The 18,825-nt window shown below is 34.9% G+C and overlaps 2 protein-coding genes across 2 annotated transcripts; both read left to right on the top strand.

Annotated features, from left to right (window-relative positions):
- Positions 1-1,158: 1,158 nt before the first annotated feature.
- LOC130818411 (uncharacterized mitochondrial protein AtMg00810-like) lies at positions 1,159-2,304 on the top strand. The gene has a single exon (XM_057684581.1). It carries the CDS (start codon positions 1,159-1,161, stop codon positions 2,302-2,304), a length of 1,146 nt encoding a protein of 381 aa, XP_057540564.1.
- A 356-nt stretch (positions 2,305-2,660) lies between these two features.
- On the top strand, positions 2,661-6,547 carry LOC130818894 (methylesterase 17-like). Its single transcript, XM_057685146.1, has 4 exons — positions 2,661-3,060; positions 4,199-4,339; positions 5,281-5,424; positions 6,113-6,547. Exons 1-4 carry the CDS (start codon positions 2,740-2,742, stop codon positions 6,392-6,394), a joined length of 888 nt encoding a protein of 295 aa, XP_057541129.1. The 5' UTR covers positions 2,661-2,739; the 3' UTR covers positions 6,395-6,547.
- Positions 6,548-18,825: the final 12,278 nt, after the last annotated feature.

The following is an 18,825-nucleotide window of genomic DNA, read 5'->3' as shown; positions in this document are numbered from 1 at the left end:
CACGGCTACTTATCTCCTTAATATTCTCCCTTCTAAACTTCTTGGCAATCTTACTCCCACTCACCTTCTTTATCGTAAGTCTCCTACCTATGCTCATCTACGGGTTTTTGGGTGTTTATGTTTCCCTCTCTTTCCCTATACTACTATTCACAAACTCCACCCACGTTCCGCTCCATGTATTTTTTTGGGATACCCATCTTCTCATAGAGGTTACAAGTGCTATGATCTCTCATCCCGTAAAATAATTATCTCTCAACATGTTCTATTGATGATGCCACTTTTCCTTTTTCTCAATCTCCTTCACCGTCTCCCCGCAACTACCAATTCTTAGATGATATTATACCCATTCGTTTGCTCAAAATAGCCTAAACACACTCCTCTACCCAGCCTTTGCCTCTAACTGAGCCTGCATCTAATCTAAGCCCAACAGCCACTACCCCTTCCCAGCCTATACCATCCGCTGGGCCTGACCATTTTTTGGGCCCAACAGCAACCCCTACCTCTCCCTGTCCGCATATACTCTCTACTGGGCCTCAAGCTGCTCCCAGCCCAGCTACACTCCAGCCCCCTGTTTCCTTCTCTACCTCTTCTCCCTTTCACCAACCTACCTCTACTGGGCCTGCCTCACGCAGCCCAGTCCATTACCAACCTCAGTCTTCCTCTTCCTCTTCCAATCCCAACTTTCCATCCTCACCACCCGACATGGTTACGCGTAGTAAACATGGTATTTTCAAACCTAATCCCAAATACTACTCCCAAGCTTTATCTATTTCTTTTTCCTCTTTACCCAAATCTCCCCTTTATGCCCTTCGTGACCCGAACTGGAAGTTAGCTTTGCAAGAGGAATTTGATGCCTTAATTGAGAATCACACTTTGGATCTGGTACCTCGTCCTCCTAATGCTAATATCATTTGGTCTTTGTGGGTATTTTGTGTCAATACTAAGTCCGATGGTTCTTTTGAGCGCTATAAAACGTGTCTTGTTGGTGATGGTAAATCTCAAAGGGAAGGCATTGACTGTGATGAAACTTTTAGTCCGGTTGTGAAACCTGCCTCTATTCGCATTGTTTTAAGTATTGCCCTTTCTCGGTCTTGGTCTATTCATCAACTAGATGTTAAGAATGCTTTTCTTCATGGTCACTTGACTGAGACTGTTTACATGCATCAACCTCTGGGTTTTCGTGTTCCTACTCGTCCTGATCATGTTTGTCTTCTTCGTAAATCTCTTTATTGTCTCAAACAGGCTCCTCGTGCTTGGTACCACCGGTTTGCCACTTTTGCGACTACTATTGGTTTTTCTAACAGCATCTTTGATAATTCTCTTTTTGTTAACTGTCATGGTCCTGATATTGCTTATCTGTTGTTATATGTGCATGATATTATTCTTACGGCTTCTTCTGATTTACTCCGTGAGTCTCTTATGTCTAAATTTAGCTATGAGTTTGCTATGAAGGATTTGGGTCCTCTTAATTATTTTTTGGGTATTGCTGTTAATCGTACATCTACGGGCCTCTTTCTCTCTCAACAGCGGTATGCCTCTGAAATTCTTGAAAAGGTTGGCATGTCTCAATGTAAACATTTTGCTACCTTCGGCAAACTTTGCGCTAATGCTGGTTCTTCTTGTGATGATCCTACATTGTATCGTAGTCTGGCTGGTGCTTTGCAGTATCTTACTTTCACCCGCCCAGATATTTCATATGTTGTTCAGCAGGTTTGCCTTTATATGTATGATCCTAGATTTGAACATATGACTGCTATTCACTGCATTCTTCGCTATGTCAAAGGTACTATTCACTATGGTCTGCAGTTGTATCGTTCTAATCTTTCGACTCTTTTGTCCTATACCGATGCTGATTGGGGTGGATGTCCTGACACTCGCCGCTCTACTTCTGGTTACCGTGTTTTTCTGGGTGATAATTTAATTTCTTGGTCCGCTAAACGACAGCCTACTGTTTCCAAATCTAGTGCTGAGGCTGAATATCGTTGTGTTGCTAATGCTGTTTCTGAAACTTGTTGGATCCACAATTTACTTCTTGAGCTTCACTGTCCTATTACTACAACTACTCTTGTTTATTGGGACAATGTTAGTGCCGTCTATTTGGCTAGTAATCCAGTGCATCACCAGCGCACTAAACACATTGAGATCGACATTCACTTTGTTCGTGAAAAAGTTAAACGTGGTGATGTTCGGGTGCTTCATGTTCCAACTCGTTATCAGATCGCTGACATTTTCACCAAAGGTCTTCCTCAAGTATTATTTGATGATTTTCGTTCCAGTTTCAGCGTCTGTCAACCCCCGATTTGACTGCGGGGGTGTGTTAGAATAATATCTTTTGATTATTAGAATATTTTGTATAATCAATATGATTGTGTAGAATATTAGGTAAATATTTAGTTTCCTAAAATATAGCTTGTATTTTTGTATATATGATCATTACTCCTAATGAGAAAGACTACCGTTCAAACCAAATCATTCTTTCACGTGTAAGTTGTGATAAAGATAAAAAGAAAATATGAAATGTGTGCTAAAATACAGTCCTAATCAAAGTAAAATACAAGTAATTGAAATTGATTTCGATAAGTCTTATCTTTATCGTGAGGTATTCCCGTGAATTTGAGTCAGTTTATTTGTCCAATTGCATTAAGATATTTAGCAACTCAGTAGCTTAAATAACCAGCTATTTGCTACACCATACACCAAGTACATTACTACTATAACCTTCTAGTAACATTAATAGAAATGGCTGCCCATATCACACCCTTCAAGTTGTTTACATTCGTTCTGTTCCTTGTCCTTCTTAATACTATTAGTGCTACTATGCTGACTGATGAATCTGGATTGACATCGCCAGCACACTTTGTGCTTGTTCATGGTGCCTCACATGGAGGATGGTGTTGGTTTAAAATCAGAGCTCTACTCGAAAAATCCGGGTTTAAAGTCAGCTGTCCAGACCTCCGAAGTGCCGGGATTGATCCAGCTGACGCTAATACTCTCTCTACTTTCCAAGAATACACTCAACCACTTCATGATCTTTTAGCCAGCCTACCTGATGGTGAAAAGGTTAGCTTTCAGGAAGCTTGTGCTAGAACTATTTTCATACAACATATAACTTAACATGTTTTTCGAAAGAAACCTGTGGCTCGCAATAATTCGTGTTTTACGTATTGGTGACCTAAACATAAGATCACTTGCTGACTTGGTTATACATGTGGGTACGTATTGGCGTAACCATGACCTTATCCGTGGCATATCTTTTAAATTTATTTTTCTATTGTATTTGTTTATTCATTGATTTGATTTACTTTTATTTAAATTAATTTAGAAAAAAAAAAATTTACAATATTTTATTCTTAATTTAGTTATTAATAAATTTTTATTATTCTTTAATTTAAATTATTTTTAAATTGTTAATTTTATTATTTTAATAACGTATATGTTTAATTTTAATTTAAAATTAATTTTAAAATTAATTTTTATTCTATTTATTCAATATTTTAAAATTTTTACAATATCAATTTTTCCTTTAGTTTTCAGTTTTATTTCTGGGTTAGGTTAATTTAATTTATTTTTTAGTTTTAACTTTATACTTCTTCCTATTCAATCGACTTGTGTCATTCTATTTTTAATATTTATCAATGCAACATTTTAATTCTTAATTAATATCTTTAATTGTGTTTAATTAAAAATTATAAAATTTTTTTATTAATAATCTTTCCATTGAAATGAATAAAACAAAATTTCACTTGACTATATTGTAACTTATACATAAGGAATAAAATACGAATTAAGAGTGAGTAATGAATAATACCAAAAAGAAAATAAGGCAAGTACGTATGAATAATAGGAGAGGTATTAATCTTTTAAATTAAAAAACACATTAGAAAACAATTAGGTTATCAAAAACTAAGTTTAAAGTTCGTCCGAGTGAATATAATTGATGAAATTCAACCTAATAATTTGTAGTGTACTACACATGATAAATACATTAGTTTTAAATCATCAATATAACCACGATAAATTTATCATTGGTCTACAATACAACAACACTTGTACAACAATAGATTTTACAACATACAAACTTTTGGAGCTTCTATCATAAAAACAGTTGGTTATCACAACATACAAACTTTTATATTCTACTGATTATTGAATAACCTGATTTTTAATTTTAGTTTTTTTAAAATACTTGTTAAATTAGGTAATTTTGGTTGGACATAGCTTTGGAGGATTCAGTATTACAGATGCCATTGACAATTTCCCCGAAAAAATTGGGGCAGCTGTGTATGTTGCTGCTGCTATGTTACGGAATCCATGGCCTTTCGGAAAAAATATTAAAAATGTAAGGACTTGTTGGCCAATATTTTTATATTTTAACTTTTTTATTTTCTACTATAAAAGATTAATTTATATTTTTAATTTCTAATTTATATATATAGTTTGTTTATTAATTTTTAGAAATTTGCTTGATCGTAGAAATATCATCGAAGTTGAAAAATTGTCTTTATCCACACCAATAATCACCCCAAAATGTACTCGAAGTTGAATGTTGATACTCAATAGATTTCATTAAAACTCGATGTTCCATTTGAAAAGGCAAACTAAAATTAGGGTTAGATACAAGCTAAGAATGTGAACTTAAAAGGTAGAAGCAGATTCTAAATCATAGAATGTTTGAATTATTTATTTTTTTAAATATAAGAAAGAGATAGAATCAAACAAATAGTACTATAAAATGGAATTTAATGAGAAGGTGAAGAAAGAAAAAAAAAAGAAAGATGTTTGAATTAGCTTGTACTACACTACAGTGTACTGTATAATGGATGATTGTAGGAATCATGAAAAATGATAAACTTTTTTTTTTTTAAAGGAACGTAATAATTTATGTCATTTGATATCAACGACAGAGTAATAATCAATCAAAAACATAACAATTTTAATTAAACAAATTTCTATATAGAAAAACTCACGATCATTATAAAGAAAATCTAACATTGAAGTTTTTCCCTCTATTACATCGTTGTTTGATATAACCTTCTCCGAGGGATCTTTACATTTGGTGTGGATTTGAAATAGTGATAAATTTGATACCATTGACTGCATTAACAGAACTGACACATGATGAGAGACTTTAAAACCCAATATATGAATAGATGGAATCCAATAAATGGATATGATAACCCAATATATATATATATATAAAATTTTGTGTGCAAAATTAGATTCAAATAAAAAGAGTATTATGTAATTTATTTAAGACATTTTGCACTCATGTACTTACAGGAGCAAGAAACACATGATGCTTTGTCGATATTTAACAGTAATATGGAGTGTTTCTTTGAAAAAGAAGGAAGCCGTTTACCTACCAGTTGCATGTTCAGGAAAGAAGTTCAACGTGAGCTTTTGTACAACCTAAGTCCTTTGGAGGTAGTATGAGCATACTAAATCTTTTCATATTTTCTTCCTTCGCCCCTTAATTTCAATTTCAAGTAGAATATTAAGTGCAAGTATAATGAGGATTTGCATTACATTCATATTTTTACAAGAGATTACTTTTGTGTGAGGGCATAGGCGGATCCAGTTAACTCCCATACTCCAAGTGAGGGCACTTACATCAACAAAAAAAATAATTATTTTATGGAAAAATTATCTTCAATAATACAACTTTGGTAATTTCCCTGCAATAATACCAATTTTTGATTAACCATAAACAATACCAACCTATATGGATTTTTTCCAAGAACAATACAAATTTAATTTATTAACTAATTTACCAATTTTTTTGTCATATAATCTCTTATAGTTTGAATTTTAGCATCTTAGGAATATTCTAGGAAAATACCCCTAAGTTGGTATTATTTATAGTTAATCGAAAGTTGGTATTATTATAGGGAAATAACCAAAAGATTATATCAATTCTGGTAATTTTTCCTTATTTTATTATTATTATATCGATCATGCTCTTTTTGAGTTATTTGAGTCTTATATCTGTCCCTAAGTGAGGAAACATGATAAATCATACTATAATATATGACGCGACTAGCTACAGTTGTTAGCTTAAAGCTATATGAATTGAGTTAATTGAAAAATTAATTGTTTATTAAATTCATGTCAGGACTCGACTCTAGCAGGAATGCTATTGAAGCCCAGCCCTTTTAGATCTTTCATAAATGCTCCATTTCCAAGGAATCTAAAAAATGTGCCACGAGTTTATGTCAAGACTTTGCAAGACAATTTGTTAAGACCAAGAAGGCAGGATTTAATGGTGCTTTTCTGGAGACCATCTCAAGTATATACAATTGATAGTGATCATTCTCCCATGCTTTCCACGCCCTCTGAGCTTTTCGACATACTTGTTTCTGTAGCTGCTAATTTTACGTCCACATCTGATATTTGATTACTTTTATATTAAATTTATAAGTGGATTCTAAAGAAAGTACATCATGTTATGTGTCTTCTTCTTCTTTTGTGTTAAGGAATTTTAAGGTAATAAGACTACTCGAACTGCATATTTAAATGCGTAATAATACAAGATACTTTTTCTCTTGTTATTATGATCCATGAAAAAACAAACAAAATATAGGATTTCTGAATACTTCTTGTATTATTACTTCATTAGGGAACAATTGAATATTCTATACAACATTTTAAACCTAGCTAGAGTTACAAATATCATTCATAATTAGGATCAAACAAAAGAAAAATAAATTATATGACAAAATAATCTCCCAATGTATAGAAATGACGATTTTCGCCTTGTTATCACAATAAAGTCGACATGCCTTTGTTTGAGGAAATTCAATTTCATTCATCAACTTTCGGAGCTGTAGAAATTATGTTACTCCTTTAGCGATTCTCCTAAATTCTCTTTCTTCACTTGACAAGACAACTAATTTATGTTTTTTTGTTCTTTCATGACACTGAGTTGCCACCAACAAAGGTAAAGTATCTTGAAGTAAATTTTCTCCCATCTCTGTCACCTTCCCAATCTGCATATGTATAAGCCAAAATATCAACTTTATTGTTTTCCTTATATAAAATGCCCCTTCCACTAGTTCCTTTGAGGTACCTTATTGTTCTTATAGTTGCTCCCATGTGTAGTATTGGTGAAAAGTGCATGAATATATTGATTACTTCTATAGCATAGGCAATGCTTGGTCTGGTGTAAGACAGGTAGATGAGTTTTCCAACCATTTTCTAATAGTTGCTCCCTTGTTAGCTAAAGTTGCTCTTCAATAATGTATGGCCCATGATTAGGTAGAATACGTATTTCAACTGGTTTGCAATCGATCAAGTCTGTATCAGTATGACGATCTATAATGTATTTCTTCCAACTGATAAAGATTGTTTATTTTGATCTTAGAACCTCAATACTAAGGAAGCACTTAAGGTTGTCAAAATCCTTCATTTTAAATTCCTAAAATAAGTTCCTTTTTAACTCTAATATCTCTCAAAAAATAGAGTAGAAGAAAGAAAAGTGCACAACTAGTGAGAGAGAGTCTGGAATGAGTAGAATCTCCCTCCCTTTGAACTCTCCTTGCATCCATGGAAGATGAATAACCATCTTAGGCGTTCGTTCAGGCAATAGCCCTTTGGTTAGTAGCTTGGTCATCGGAGGAAAACCAACCTACCCTGAAGGTGTGGGCTTCGAGAACCACCATTCTCCAACACACACCTAAATGTAGGAATCACATCCCTATTCTTTGATAACTTGTCAAAAAACATGACAAACTCATAGTTGCGTCAAAGCTTCAAACCTGAAGGGAAGTTGGTGGATACCTTCATTTCACACAACCATAGAAAAAATGTTGTGGGTAAATTTGATTTTGTTAGAAGAAGGAAGTTGAACATGCTATCAGAAACTTGGATTACTTGAATGTAAAGGGCTAGAAGATCGGAGTCTCATGGTCCCGATACAATAGAGGTGGATAAAAGGTGAAAACACATCAACACCCTAATGCAGTAGGTAGGAAGTTGAAGAGACATCAGTGAAGACTATCCCTTAGAGATGAACGTAGATATAGTAATGTCGTTAATGGAAAAAAATCACATAAAGAAAATGCAAGATAATGCTTTGGTACCAATCTAGAACATAGTAAAACTTGATGGAAATCCAGAAACAAAAAAAGGGTTGGAAAAGTCACTAGTGGGTGAATTCAAAAATTTATGGATGAGGTGTTATTACCGAGCTTAGAAGATCTAGAAGACTCATGGCAATGGATGAGGCAACCTTCTGACGGATTTAGTAAGTTTACTGGTGTGTACTCCTTGATTCAATGAGTTTATCTTGCTAGAACATTAGAGGACTAGGTAAGGAGGAAATGTCTTCAATAATTAGGAAGTTAATTGACATAAATAGGATTATCATAATGGCTCTAGGTGAAACTAAACATAAAAAGAGCTATAATAGAGGGATCAAAAGATTATGAGGAAATGATAATTATAATTAGGGTCAAAACCTTCCAGCTAAGAACAATGGAGGGGGTATCCAGATGGTTTACGATGTTACAGTATTTCAAACAAGAAAAATGCATAGAGGTGAAAGATGATGTCTACTTGAAGAAATGATGATTATTGAAAAACCGTCGACTGGTGCATAGGAATCATCTATGCATTCAATGACAGAGTAGCTAGAAAAGAAATGTTTGATCAATCCGGAAAAATAATGAAAAGCATAAATATGTCGTCGTTAATCATGGGTGAATTTAATGAGGTATTATGAAAAAAATGATAGATCAAACCAGAGGAGTAGTACACAGAGTATGGAAGATTTCAAAGAGTGGATGAATAAACTTTTCCCCATTGATATACCCTTGAATGGGATCGGATACACATGAAGAAGGAACAACTCAAAAGGCAAGAGTGATAGAATGGTTTATGGTTGAGCTTAGTTTAGAGAATTTCCAAATATGAGCCTCTAGGGATTAATATGAAGTTTCTCTTATCAAACCCTCTCTTGCTTAATATAGTAGAGAAGATAGCTTGGGGTCCTAAACCATTTAAGAGTTTTGATATATGCTTCTACATCGTGGTTTTGTGGAATTTATCAAACAGGAATGAAAAATCTTCCTTTTTATGGGTATTCATGAGAAACTGAAAGCTCTAAAGAAACCAATCTCTACATAGAGTAGGGTTAATTTTGCTGATTTGGAGAACAAGATTAGCAAGCTTGAAAAGGCTATAAATGAACTACAAATAAATGGAGAAGTTAGGGAACTCCCTACTTTAGAGTAAGCCAGGCTAAAAGCTGCACGGTTTCAATAACAAGTTTGGATCATCAGGAAAGAAAGCATATGGAGATAGAAGGCAATAAGAAATACGTTCAAGCTAAGAGATCATAACACAAAATTCATTCACACAATTACTATGTTGAGAAGGAAGAGAAATGAGATCAACAAGCTCAAAATGGATGATGTACTAATAACTAGAGTGGAACCACTGAAAAAAAGAAATAATAAATTACTTATCCCTCAGATTCAAACCATATGATATGTAAAGAAAGATCTTAACATGGTATTTTTAAAGGTTTCTCCGGACAAGCTAGATACCTTGAGAGAGAATTAACACAGGAAGAACTCAAGGAAACTATATGGGCATGCGGAGTTGGAAAACCTCTGAGGTATGATGGTTTTAACTTCAAGTTTTACAAAGAATTTTGGGATGGCATTAAGGGAGAAATGTTCTATTTTGTAAATGTGTTCTTAATGAGTGGCAAGCTCCCTTGATCTATAAAGACAACATGGGTTACCTTGAATCCAATAATCAACAAGCCAACTTCCTTGGACGATTACATACCAATCTATATGGTGGGAGCTTTATATAAGATTGAAAAACTCCTTTCGACAAGACTAAAGTTTGTAATGCCTTCATTAATTGATGAATCTGAACCTGATTTTGTTATGAATAGACAAATCTTAGATGGTACTTTAGTGGCAAGTGAATTAGTAAATTGGATGGAGAAAAAGAATAAAGTAGGTACCCTTCTAAAGCTAGACTTCTAAAGGCCTATGATACTGTAAGGTGGTCTTTCTTAGATAAGGTTATGAGGAGTATGGGTTTTGGTCACCAATGCACTAAGTTGATCATAACACGTGTTTCAACTGCTGCTGTTTCAATCCTTCTCATTGGCTCACCCCTTAAGCAATTCATGTTGAAGAAGGGGCTAAGAAAGGCAGATCCATTATCTCTATACCTACTTAACTTGGTTAGTAAAGCATTTATTACTCTAATTAGAAGGGTAGAAAACTCAGGGCTTGTGGAAGTAGTGATCATAGGAAAGAATAATGTGCTGGTGGAACACTTGCAATTTGCTGAAGACACTCTAATTTTTGTTCCAAAGAAACTGAAGTAGTTTTCAATTACTTCGGGACACTTGATATTTTCAGTATTATGTCTAGACCGAAATTAAACTATAATAAGTCAAGTATCAACACTTAGAGCCCAAAGGAGGACTACGGAAAGAACATAGCTACTACTAGTAGATGTCTGAAAATGAAATTCCCAGTCAAATACTTAGGAAGTCCAATTGGTGGGAGTATGAAAAGAGCAAAAGCCTAGGACCCAATAATTTAAAAGATTATCAACAGACACTCAACCTGGAAATCTAAGCTACATTCTAAGACTAGAAGATCGACACTTATTAAGAGTGTACTCAATAATTTACAAATTTACTATTGAGTGTGTTTAAAGAGCCAAAACAAATAGCAATAAAAATCATTGCTCTTCAGTGAGGTTCCTTTTGGGGCTTACTCCATCTAGAAGACTTATTACATCCACAGTCAAATGGTCTTATATTGAACTTCCAAAGGAGCTTGGAAGCCTAGGTGCGGAGAATATTATGTAGATTAACCTAGCACAACTCTTTTAGTGGTGTAGATTCTCTACTAAGGATAACACATTGTGGAAAAGAATAATCATGTCAATTAATAACATCAAAGGGGCTAGAGCTTCTGTGAACAACTTTAGTGATGCAAAAATAGAATTATGGCATGATTTGATGAAAATGACTCCACTAAATCAACGGTAAGAAACTTAATGTGGTATGATAAACAAAGTTGGTTGTGGAAAAGATTTACTATTCTGAGAAAATTTTTGGTGCTCCCCTAAGACATTATAAAACTCATTTCCAAGATTATACTTGATTTCTACACAAAAAGAACAAAAAATAAGCTAGCTAGGCTTTTTAGAACGGTGATAGATCGTTTCGAAATTTTGTTAGAGAAGGAATTATATGTTTGGGAAACAGATGACCTACAGGAACTTATGTCCATTATTGGAGCAAATGAGCCCCAGAAGAAGGCTATTGACAATGTGAGCTAGAAATGGTTCAATGATGGAAGATTCTCACTTAAAAGTCTCCTTAAGAAACTCAACAACGCAAAAGAGTTACTACTAGACATGAAAATTGTAAACATAGTTTGGCAAAGTGTGGCCCCCTTAGAGCACAGCTTACTCTTTGGTTGGTGTGTCTAGGTAAGCTTAAAAAGAAAGCCTATGCATTACACAACTATAAATTAGTTTGGTTATTTTTGGGGTGGAAGTTCTTTACTGTCTAGTGTACAGACTGTGACACTCAATACCACAAATATAGAATTCTTGATATTGTGTATAATGGCTATGTATGGATAAAGTTGTATTTCTTTTTTCCTATTGGTGTAAATCCTAGTAAAGGATTACTTTTTCCTTGGTGTAAATGATGTAGCGCATGATCCACTTCTATACTTTTCTAGTAAAGTAGTTATCTCTTCCTCCGTTTCCTTTATAACTTTTCATTTTTTACAACTTCTTCTATGATTCTAGGAATATCAACAAAGTAAAAAAGCCTTGTTGAAGAATGAATGTCTCCTCCAACATCTAGAGGCATTCTCAGACATCTACAGACTCATCCCTCCATTCCCGAGTAGTTCAGATTATGTTCGAACTTGTAACATTTGAAAAAATAAAAATAAATACAAGTATTTTGGGTATACTTTTGTATTCGAGTACTATAATTTGATTTTGTCCAAAGATAATAACGACAATAATAGGCCTAAGTACATGACTAAGATTATAATATATGTATCCTTTTTGTTTGACTAGTTTATTCTTTTTCTCATTTTTTAATTAAATTTTGTCAAACTTTCATTATTAGGTCTTTTTAATATTAGAAACCCAAAGAAAATCAAAAATTTGCTTTTCCCATTTGCTATTCATCACCTCTTCTTTTAAAAATTTGAATAAAATAAGATGTTTTAACAACTTAATTCCAAAAATAAGCGTCCGTACATCCAAACCTAGCCTTGGAGTAAGTCGCTGTTACTAACAGCGGCTTAAATATATATATATATATATATATATATATATATATATATATATATATATATATATATATATATATATATATATATATATATATATATATATATATATATATATATATATATATATATATATATATATATATATATATATATATATATATATATATATATATATATATATATATATATATATATATATATATATATATTTAAGTCGCTGTTAGTAACAACGACTTAATGCGTTTTAAGTTTCCAGTTCTCAATTACTTCCTCATTCCAACCTACGAGATTAAGGAGTTGACCAGTTAACCTTAAAGTTGCTGTTACTAACAGCGACTTAAGGAGTTGACTGGTCAACTCCCTAAGTCTTTGTTAGTAACAACGACTTATGGCTTTTATTTTTTTTTTCTTTTGTTGTTAGTAACAGCGATTTACTCCAAGGCTAGGTTTGGATGTACGGACGCTTATTTTGAGAATTAAGTTTTCACGAAGCTTATTTTTGGAATTAAGTTGTTAAATAATCTTATTTTATTCAAATTTTCTCTTCTTTTTCCCTAAATCCTATTCAATTGCAAAACTGCACATCAACTTCTGTTTGCTCTACCACTTGAAAATGTCGACCCAAATCTGTAAATTGTACAGCAGCTTTCGTCAACAGCCGGTCGTTTCTTCCGTCCATTTTGTAAACTGTACAGCAACAATCCTTATACATCTACATTTGATTTTCGCAAGAAGCAACCCAGATCTTCCTCGGTTGCCTTCGTTTTGATAAAACAAATCCATTGATGGCAGCACTTCTCCTCCTTGCCAATGTTTGTGTCAAATTAAGGTTCGAATCCTCTTAATTTTTATGTGTTATTGTTTTAATTCCTTCTCCATATTCATTCTGATTTTTCCTTTCAAGAATCAAGCCATGGCCGTCAAATTGACCTGATCTATTTGAGAAACAAGATGGTGGTGGTCATTTTTCTCTTCAAGCAAACAGCAGCAAGCTTCTTTTTTTTGGTCTCTAGAACCGCAAACCAAGGGTACAATAACTTAATTATTATGCCCCTTAATTTTTATTCTTGATATTGCAATACATTATTTTGTATCTCTTTCTTTTGTACTACATTAATATTTTATTTCTAATCATCAAGTATCAACACTATCGTAAAATTTATTAGTGGATTCCATGATTTAGTAGATAAATAGACTTGTGATTTTGTAACGCTGTATTGAGGCAGGAAGCTTAATTGTCTGTCTCACTTTCAATATGCATAACTATATGTCTATATATATACAAGATAATAGGCAAGGGAATCAATCAAGATAATTGGCTACTTAATTTAGATAAAGCCATATTCAACAAATATATCCCAAAATATATTCATCCCATATTTATCTTATTACCCCCCCTCAAGTTGGAGCATGTAAATCAAGAATGCCCAACTTGCTAATTAAGTAGTCAAACCGTTGAGTCCCCAAAGCCTTTGTAAAAACGTCAGCCAATTGATCTGTAGTCGATATGTAGGAAGGAGCTATCAAACCGTCACGAATTGCATCACGAACAAAATGACAGTCCACCTCAATGTGCTTTGTGCGCTCATGGAAAACTGGATTTTGAGCGATATGCAAAGCGAATTGACTATCACAAAATAGAGGTATAGCTTTCAGATGATGTAGACCCAAACTCAACAATAGACCTTTCAACCATTTTAACTCACATGTTATTGCTGCCATAGACCGATACTCTGCTTCTGTGGATGATGGAGAAACCGTGTGTTGCTTTTTAGTTTTCCAGGAAATAAGAGACTGTCCCAAAAACACCAACCAACCTGTGAGAGATCGCCGAGTAAGTGGGCAAGCTGCCCAATCAGAATCACACCATCTAGTCAAAGACAAGTCACTATCCGAGTGAAGTAAAATGCCTTATCCCAGAGTACCCTTCAAGTATCGTACTGCACGTAAAGCACCATCCCAATGCTCTTGTTTAGGCTCACTCAGAAATTGAGATAATATGTGCACCGCATACGCCAAGTCAGGACGAGTAACAGCCAAATTATAAGACGTCCTACCAATCGGCGATAAGACTCAGGATCTTTGAGCATGGCTCCATTAGCACGCCCAAGATGATGATTTTGCTCTATTGGAGAGGCTGCCGGTTTACTACCCAAAAGACCTGTGTGAGTGATAATATCGAGTGCATATTTTCGTTGAGAAAGAAATAGCCCTTTAGAGCTACGAGCAACTTCAATCCCAAGCAAAAATTTCAGAGCACCAAGATCTTTCATATGGAAACAAGAACTAAGATACTTTTTAAAAGCCTTAATTGCAGCGTAATTATTGCCAGAAATGATCAAATCATCAACATATATTAACACATTTAAGTGAACCTCACCCTTAGTGTATGTAAAGAGTGAATAATCGGAATAGGACTGTAAAACCCGTACCTCTTCAAGGCGGTGACCAATTTTGCAAACCAACATCGTGGTTCCTGCTTTAATCCGTATAAGGATTTTTTTAGGCGACAAACCGTACCAGGAGAATCCGAATGAAAGCCTGGAGGAAGCTTCATGTAAACTTCCTCATCGAGGTCACCGTGCAAAAATGCGTTATGCACATCCATTTGATGCAACTCTCAGTTCTTAGAAGCTGCAATTGCTAGAAAGGCTCGTACTGTAACCATTTTTGCTACGGGGGCAAAAGTCTCATCATAATCTATCCCTTCAACCTGATGATTACCAAAGACCACCAATCGTGCTTTCAACCTTTCAATGCTACCGTCAGACTTGAACTTGATGTAGGCTCCTTCCCTTCTGTAACAGCTGTAATAAAATTTCGGTGTTTCACAGAAAATTTGTCACAACTAACATAATGTGCTATAGGATAGGGCATACTTGAGGGAGGTTATGATGTGGGCGTTGGTGAGTTGGGGGATGGACTTTGCGTGAACACGGTATGAGTAACATAATCCCTATACCGAACATTAGAATATTTTTCTCGAAAACCACGACCCATATTCTCTTCTGTTTCTGCACCTGCTGTGGTACTATGATTGGATGGAGGAACATCATCCCCTACTGTAGGAGACGCTACTGGTGGACATGTAGCCGGCCCCCCTGCAGCAGAAGACGGTTCCGATATTGGCATGGCAACAGGCTGTGCAGCATGCTGCAACAGCTCTTGTGTTGGTGCTGGTTCAGGCTGCTGTAATGCCTGCTATGCCATAGGTAAGGGCTGCACGCATGGAGCTGGCAGCTGGCCCAAATCAGTGTCATCATAATCACAAAGATCCAAATTAATTCCCAAACCATTTTGCTCATTCTCAAGCACAAGATTTTTATCCTCCGATTGTAAATAACGAAAAACATGCTCGAAAAATTTTACATCACGTGACACGAAAAAATTTTTAGTGTCCAAGTCAAAGAGACTCCAACCCTTCGTACCAAAAGGATACCCGACAAAAATACACTTCCTAGTTTGGCTGGCAAATTTATCCCTTTTTGCTCGTTGATTGTGAGCAAAACACAAAGATCCAAACACACGTAACTACTTAAAAGAGGGAGGATGACCAAATAGGACTTCATAGGGAGTACGTTTATTTAAAATGTTAGATGGTGTTCGATTAATAACATGAGCAGCGGCTAATACGCATTCACCCCAAAACTCAATTGGCAACCCCCCTTGAAACCTCAAAGCCCGAGCAACATTAAGAATATGTCTATGTTTTCGTTCAACCCTCCTATTTTGTTGAGGAGTGCCGACATATGATTTTTGAAACAATATTCCAGTCGCCAAAAAATAATCTTTCAAGCAATTAAATTCAGTTCCATGATCACTACGAACAATTTTTAATTTTTGGCCAAATTGTCGGTCAATCATAGCAATACATGAATATACGAAAAACCTCCTTTTTATCAATTAATAAATAAACCCAAACGGCACGAGAAAAATCATCTACGATAGTCAAAAAATAACAAGCACCACAAGAAGAGAGTTTGTCATATGGACCCCATAAATCACAATGTACTAACTCGAAAATCCGAGTTGTTTTATTTTCACTCAAAGGAAAACTACTCCTAGGTTGCTTAGCACGATAACAAACTTCACAATCTTTAGGTAAACTACATGGTGTATTATTAAAAAAAGGAAGCCACTTTACAACTTTCTCGGAAGGATGCCCCAATCTACTATGCCACAACTCCAAGGAAGACGAGTTATCCACCGAAACAGCCGAAACAGCTTGCACCATTGTATCCTCACGCAAGAAATAAAGTCCATCCCGTCGATCACCCGTGCCAATCACTTCCCTCGTGTGTAGGTCCTGTATAGTACATTAAGATGAATTAGTTGTGACACAACAATTTAAATCATCACTTAATTGTGAAACCGAAATTAAATTACAATGCAATTTGGGAACAAAAAGAACATTAGTGAGGGTGATTTTATTTGTGAGCTTGGCATCACCCTCCTTACCTGCTACAATATTTTTGCCATCCGGGAGACCAACAGGAAATGGTGGCACTTCCTTGATATTGGTTAAACATGATAAATTTCCCGTGACATGATGAGAGCATCCCGTATCAATAATCCACTCACCATTCAACCGATTTGAAGGAAGTGGGGGTGTACCAAAGGCTTGAACCAAGGACTGCCACTGTTCAGCAGTGAACCCCAAAAGTGGCTGTGTGTCGGTCCCAATATGTGGTGTGGGTTGAGTATTTGAAGTCGTAGCATTAGCCTTCACAACGCCATGACCGCGACCTGCAGTAGTAGGAGCATGTTTCGCTTTCGATGTACCCTTCGAATCTGCACCAGGAGAGTCGTACTTCTCCACATACCAGATTCGAAGGGTACATCGAAAGCGAAACATGCTCCTACTACTGTATTTATCTTATTAGATTTAGAGTAGATAGAACTTTAGATGATTGATATTAAATTTATGGATATTGAGATCTATGAATTTGTTGGGAAAATGCTCCTTAATGGAGAAATGTCGGGTATTTTGACATTCTTGGATGAATATATATGGTTTTGTTTAATTATCATTGATGGCAAGTAGAACACCTATCTTTATGGTTAATTAAACATACGTGATTTGAAGAATAATGATTGATGATAGACATTTTAGAGATATGATGGATTACTTTGGGTATAGGCCTTAATGAGGAAACATGTGTTAAAAAAAAGATATTCGATTATTGATGTTCTTGAATAGTAGACGAATCTTGAAGGTATCTATCAATATGGAGTTAGGATGAATATAAATCTATTATGAGCATTGTTGGGTTACTCTAAGTTCTTTGATATGTTTAAAAATAACCTTAGATCTTGAAATGCTAGAATGTTAGAGTAAGGTCTTGGTTAAGCTATAGTCTTAGGAGGAGATGTAATAAGTTATATATTAGTATAGTGGTATAGAACGCGCTCTGGTGATATTGTGACCTTGTTATGCTCCAGGAGATGATATCATCAAAGAACCCTTCTAGTTGATGGCTGTGGACCAGACTCAACTCCTTGAAGTGACGTAGTCGGTGAGTAGTAGCAGTTCCTTAAAGGGTCTGGCCAAACTACAATTTTTTGAAAATTGTTTTATTAAAGCTATGAATTTTATAATGTTGAGACAAATTTGTTGAGTGATTATGTTGATATTGATATGGTCAATGGATTTCGCTCACGAGCTGGTCATTGACGGAGTAGTGGGAAAATCTCCCGTACTTCCTATTTTAAGATGAATTGTCATTCAAATATTGACTAGCCTTACCCGAGAGTGACATAGCCTTAGAGCTATGGATGTTCTCTCAACTTGACTCCCTATGCGCACATAAATCTAGGAAACTAATGTTGCTTTTAAACCTATGTTTTTGAATTACTGTGTTTTTTTGTTTTGGATTGTTACTTCTCATTCAGTTCAACCTGACCCCCTGTTGTTTCCATCTTTTACACTGTCTACAGATCGGAACCGGTCGGGAACAATGGGTTAGCGGTGATGATTAGAATTACATGGATGTTAAATTGAGATGAGTACATGAGAAGTTGTAGCTTTGTATTAGGTTTTGGTAAATGTATATTAGACTAGATTGTATCGGTTATGTTGGACTTTTATAGTGACTTTTATGATTACATTGTATTAGTTAGATGTTTGGTTTGAGAATTAGCTGATTTAGCTATGTTTTTAGAACTGGTGACCCCATTGCTCAAGTTTTGGTATTGAGATTTAAGTTTCTTTGGAAATAAACTCTGTGATGACCCTGTTTACTCAGTCAACGGTAAGTCGGGTTGTTATAGATTCACTTGTGCAAAAAACCTAATTTTTTGTGTCACATATGTTGCAGTTTTTTAAAGACGCAGCACAAAAGTAATAGGGAAAAAATATAGTAAATGCCATATACATATATGTTTTTTGTTCAAAATCCCACCCTTATGTGTTTCGCGAAAATCTTTTTCTTCTCAAGCCCATCTTATGAGCTATTAAAGGCATTTTAAGCCTCTTGTTTTAACGTTATATGTACCCTTAATTTTCGTAGAAACACATTCCTAAACCGTA

Source organism: Amaranthus tricolor, chromosome 7 (assembly GCF_026212465.1).
Source record: "Amaranthus tricolor cultivar Red isolate AtriRed21 chromosome 7, ASM2621246v1, whole genome shotgun sequence".
NCBI classification, from domain to species: Eukaryota; Viridiplantae; Streptophyta; class Magnoliopsida; order Caryophyllales; family Amaranthaceae; genus Amaranthus; species Amaranthus tricolor.
Note: the sequence above shows the minus strand (reverse complement) of the source record. Positions and strands in the feature narration are given on the sequence as shown.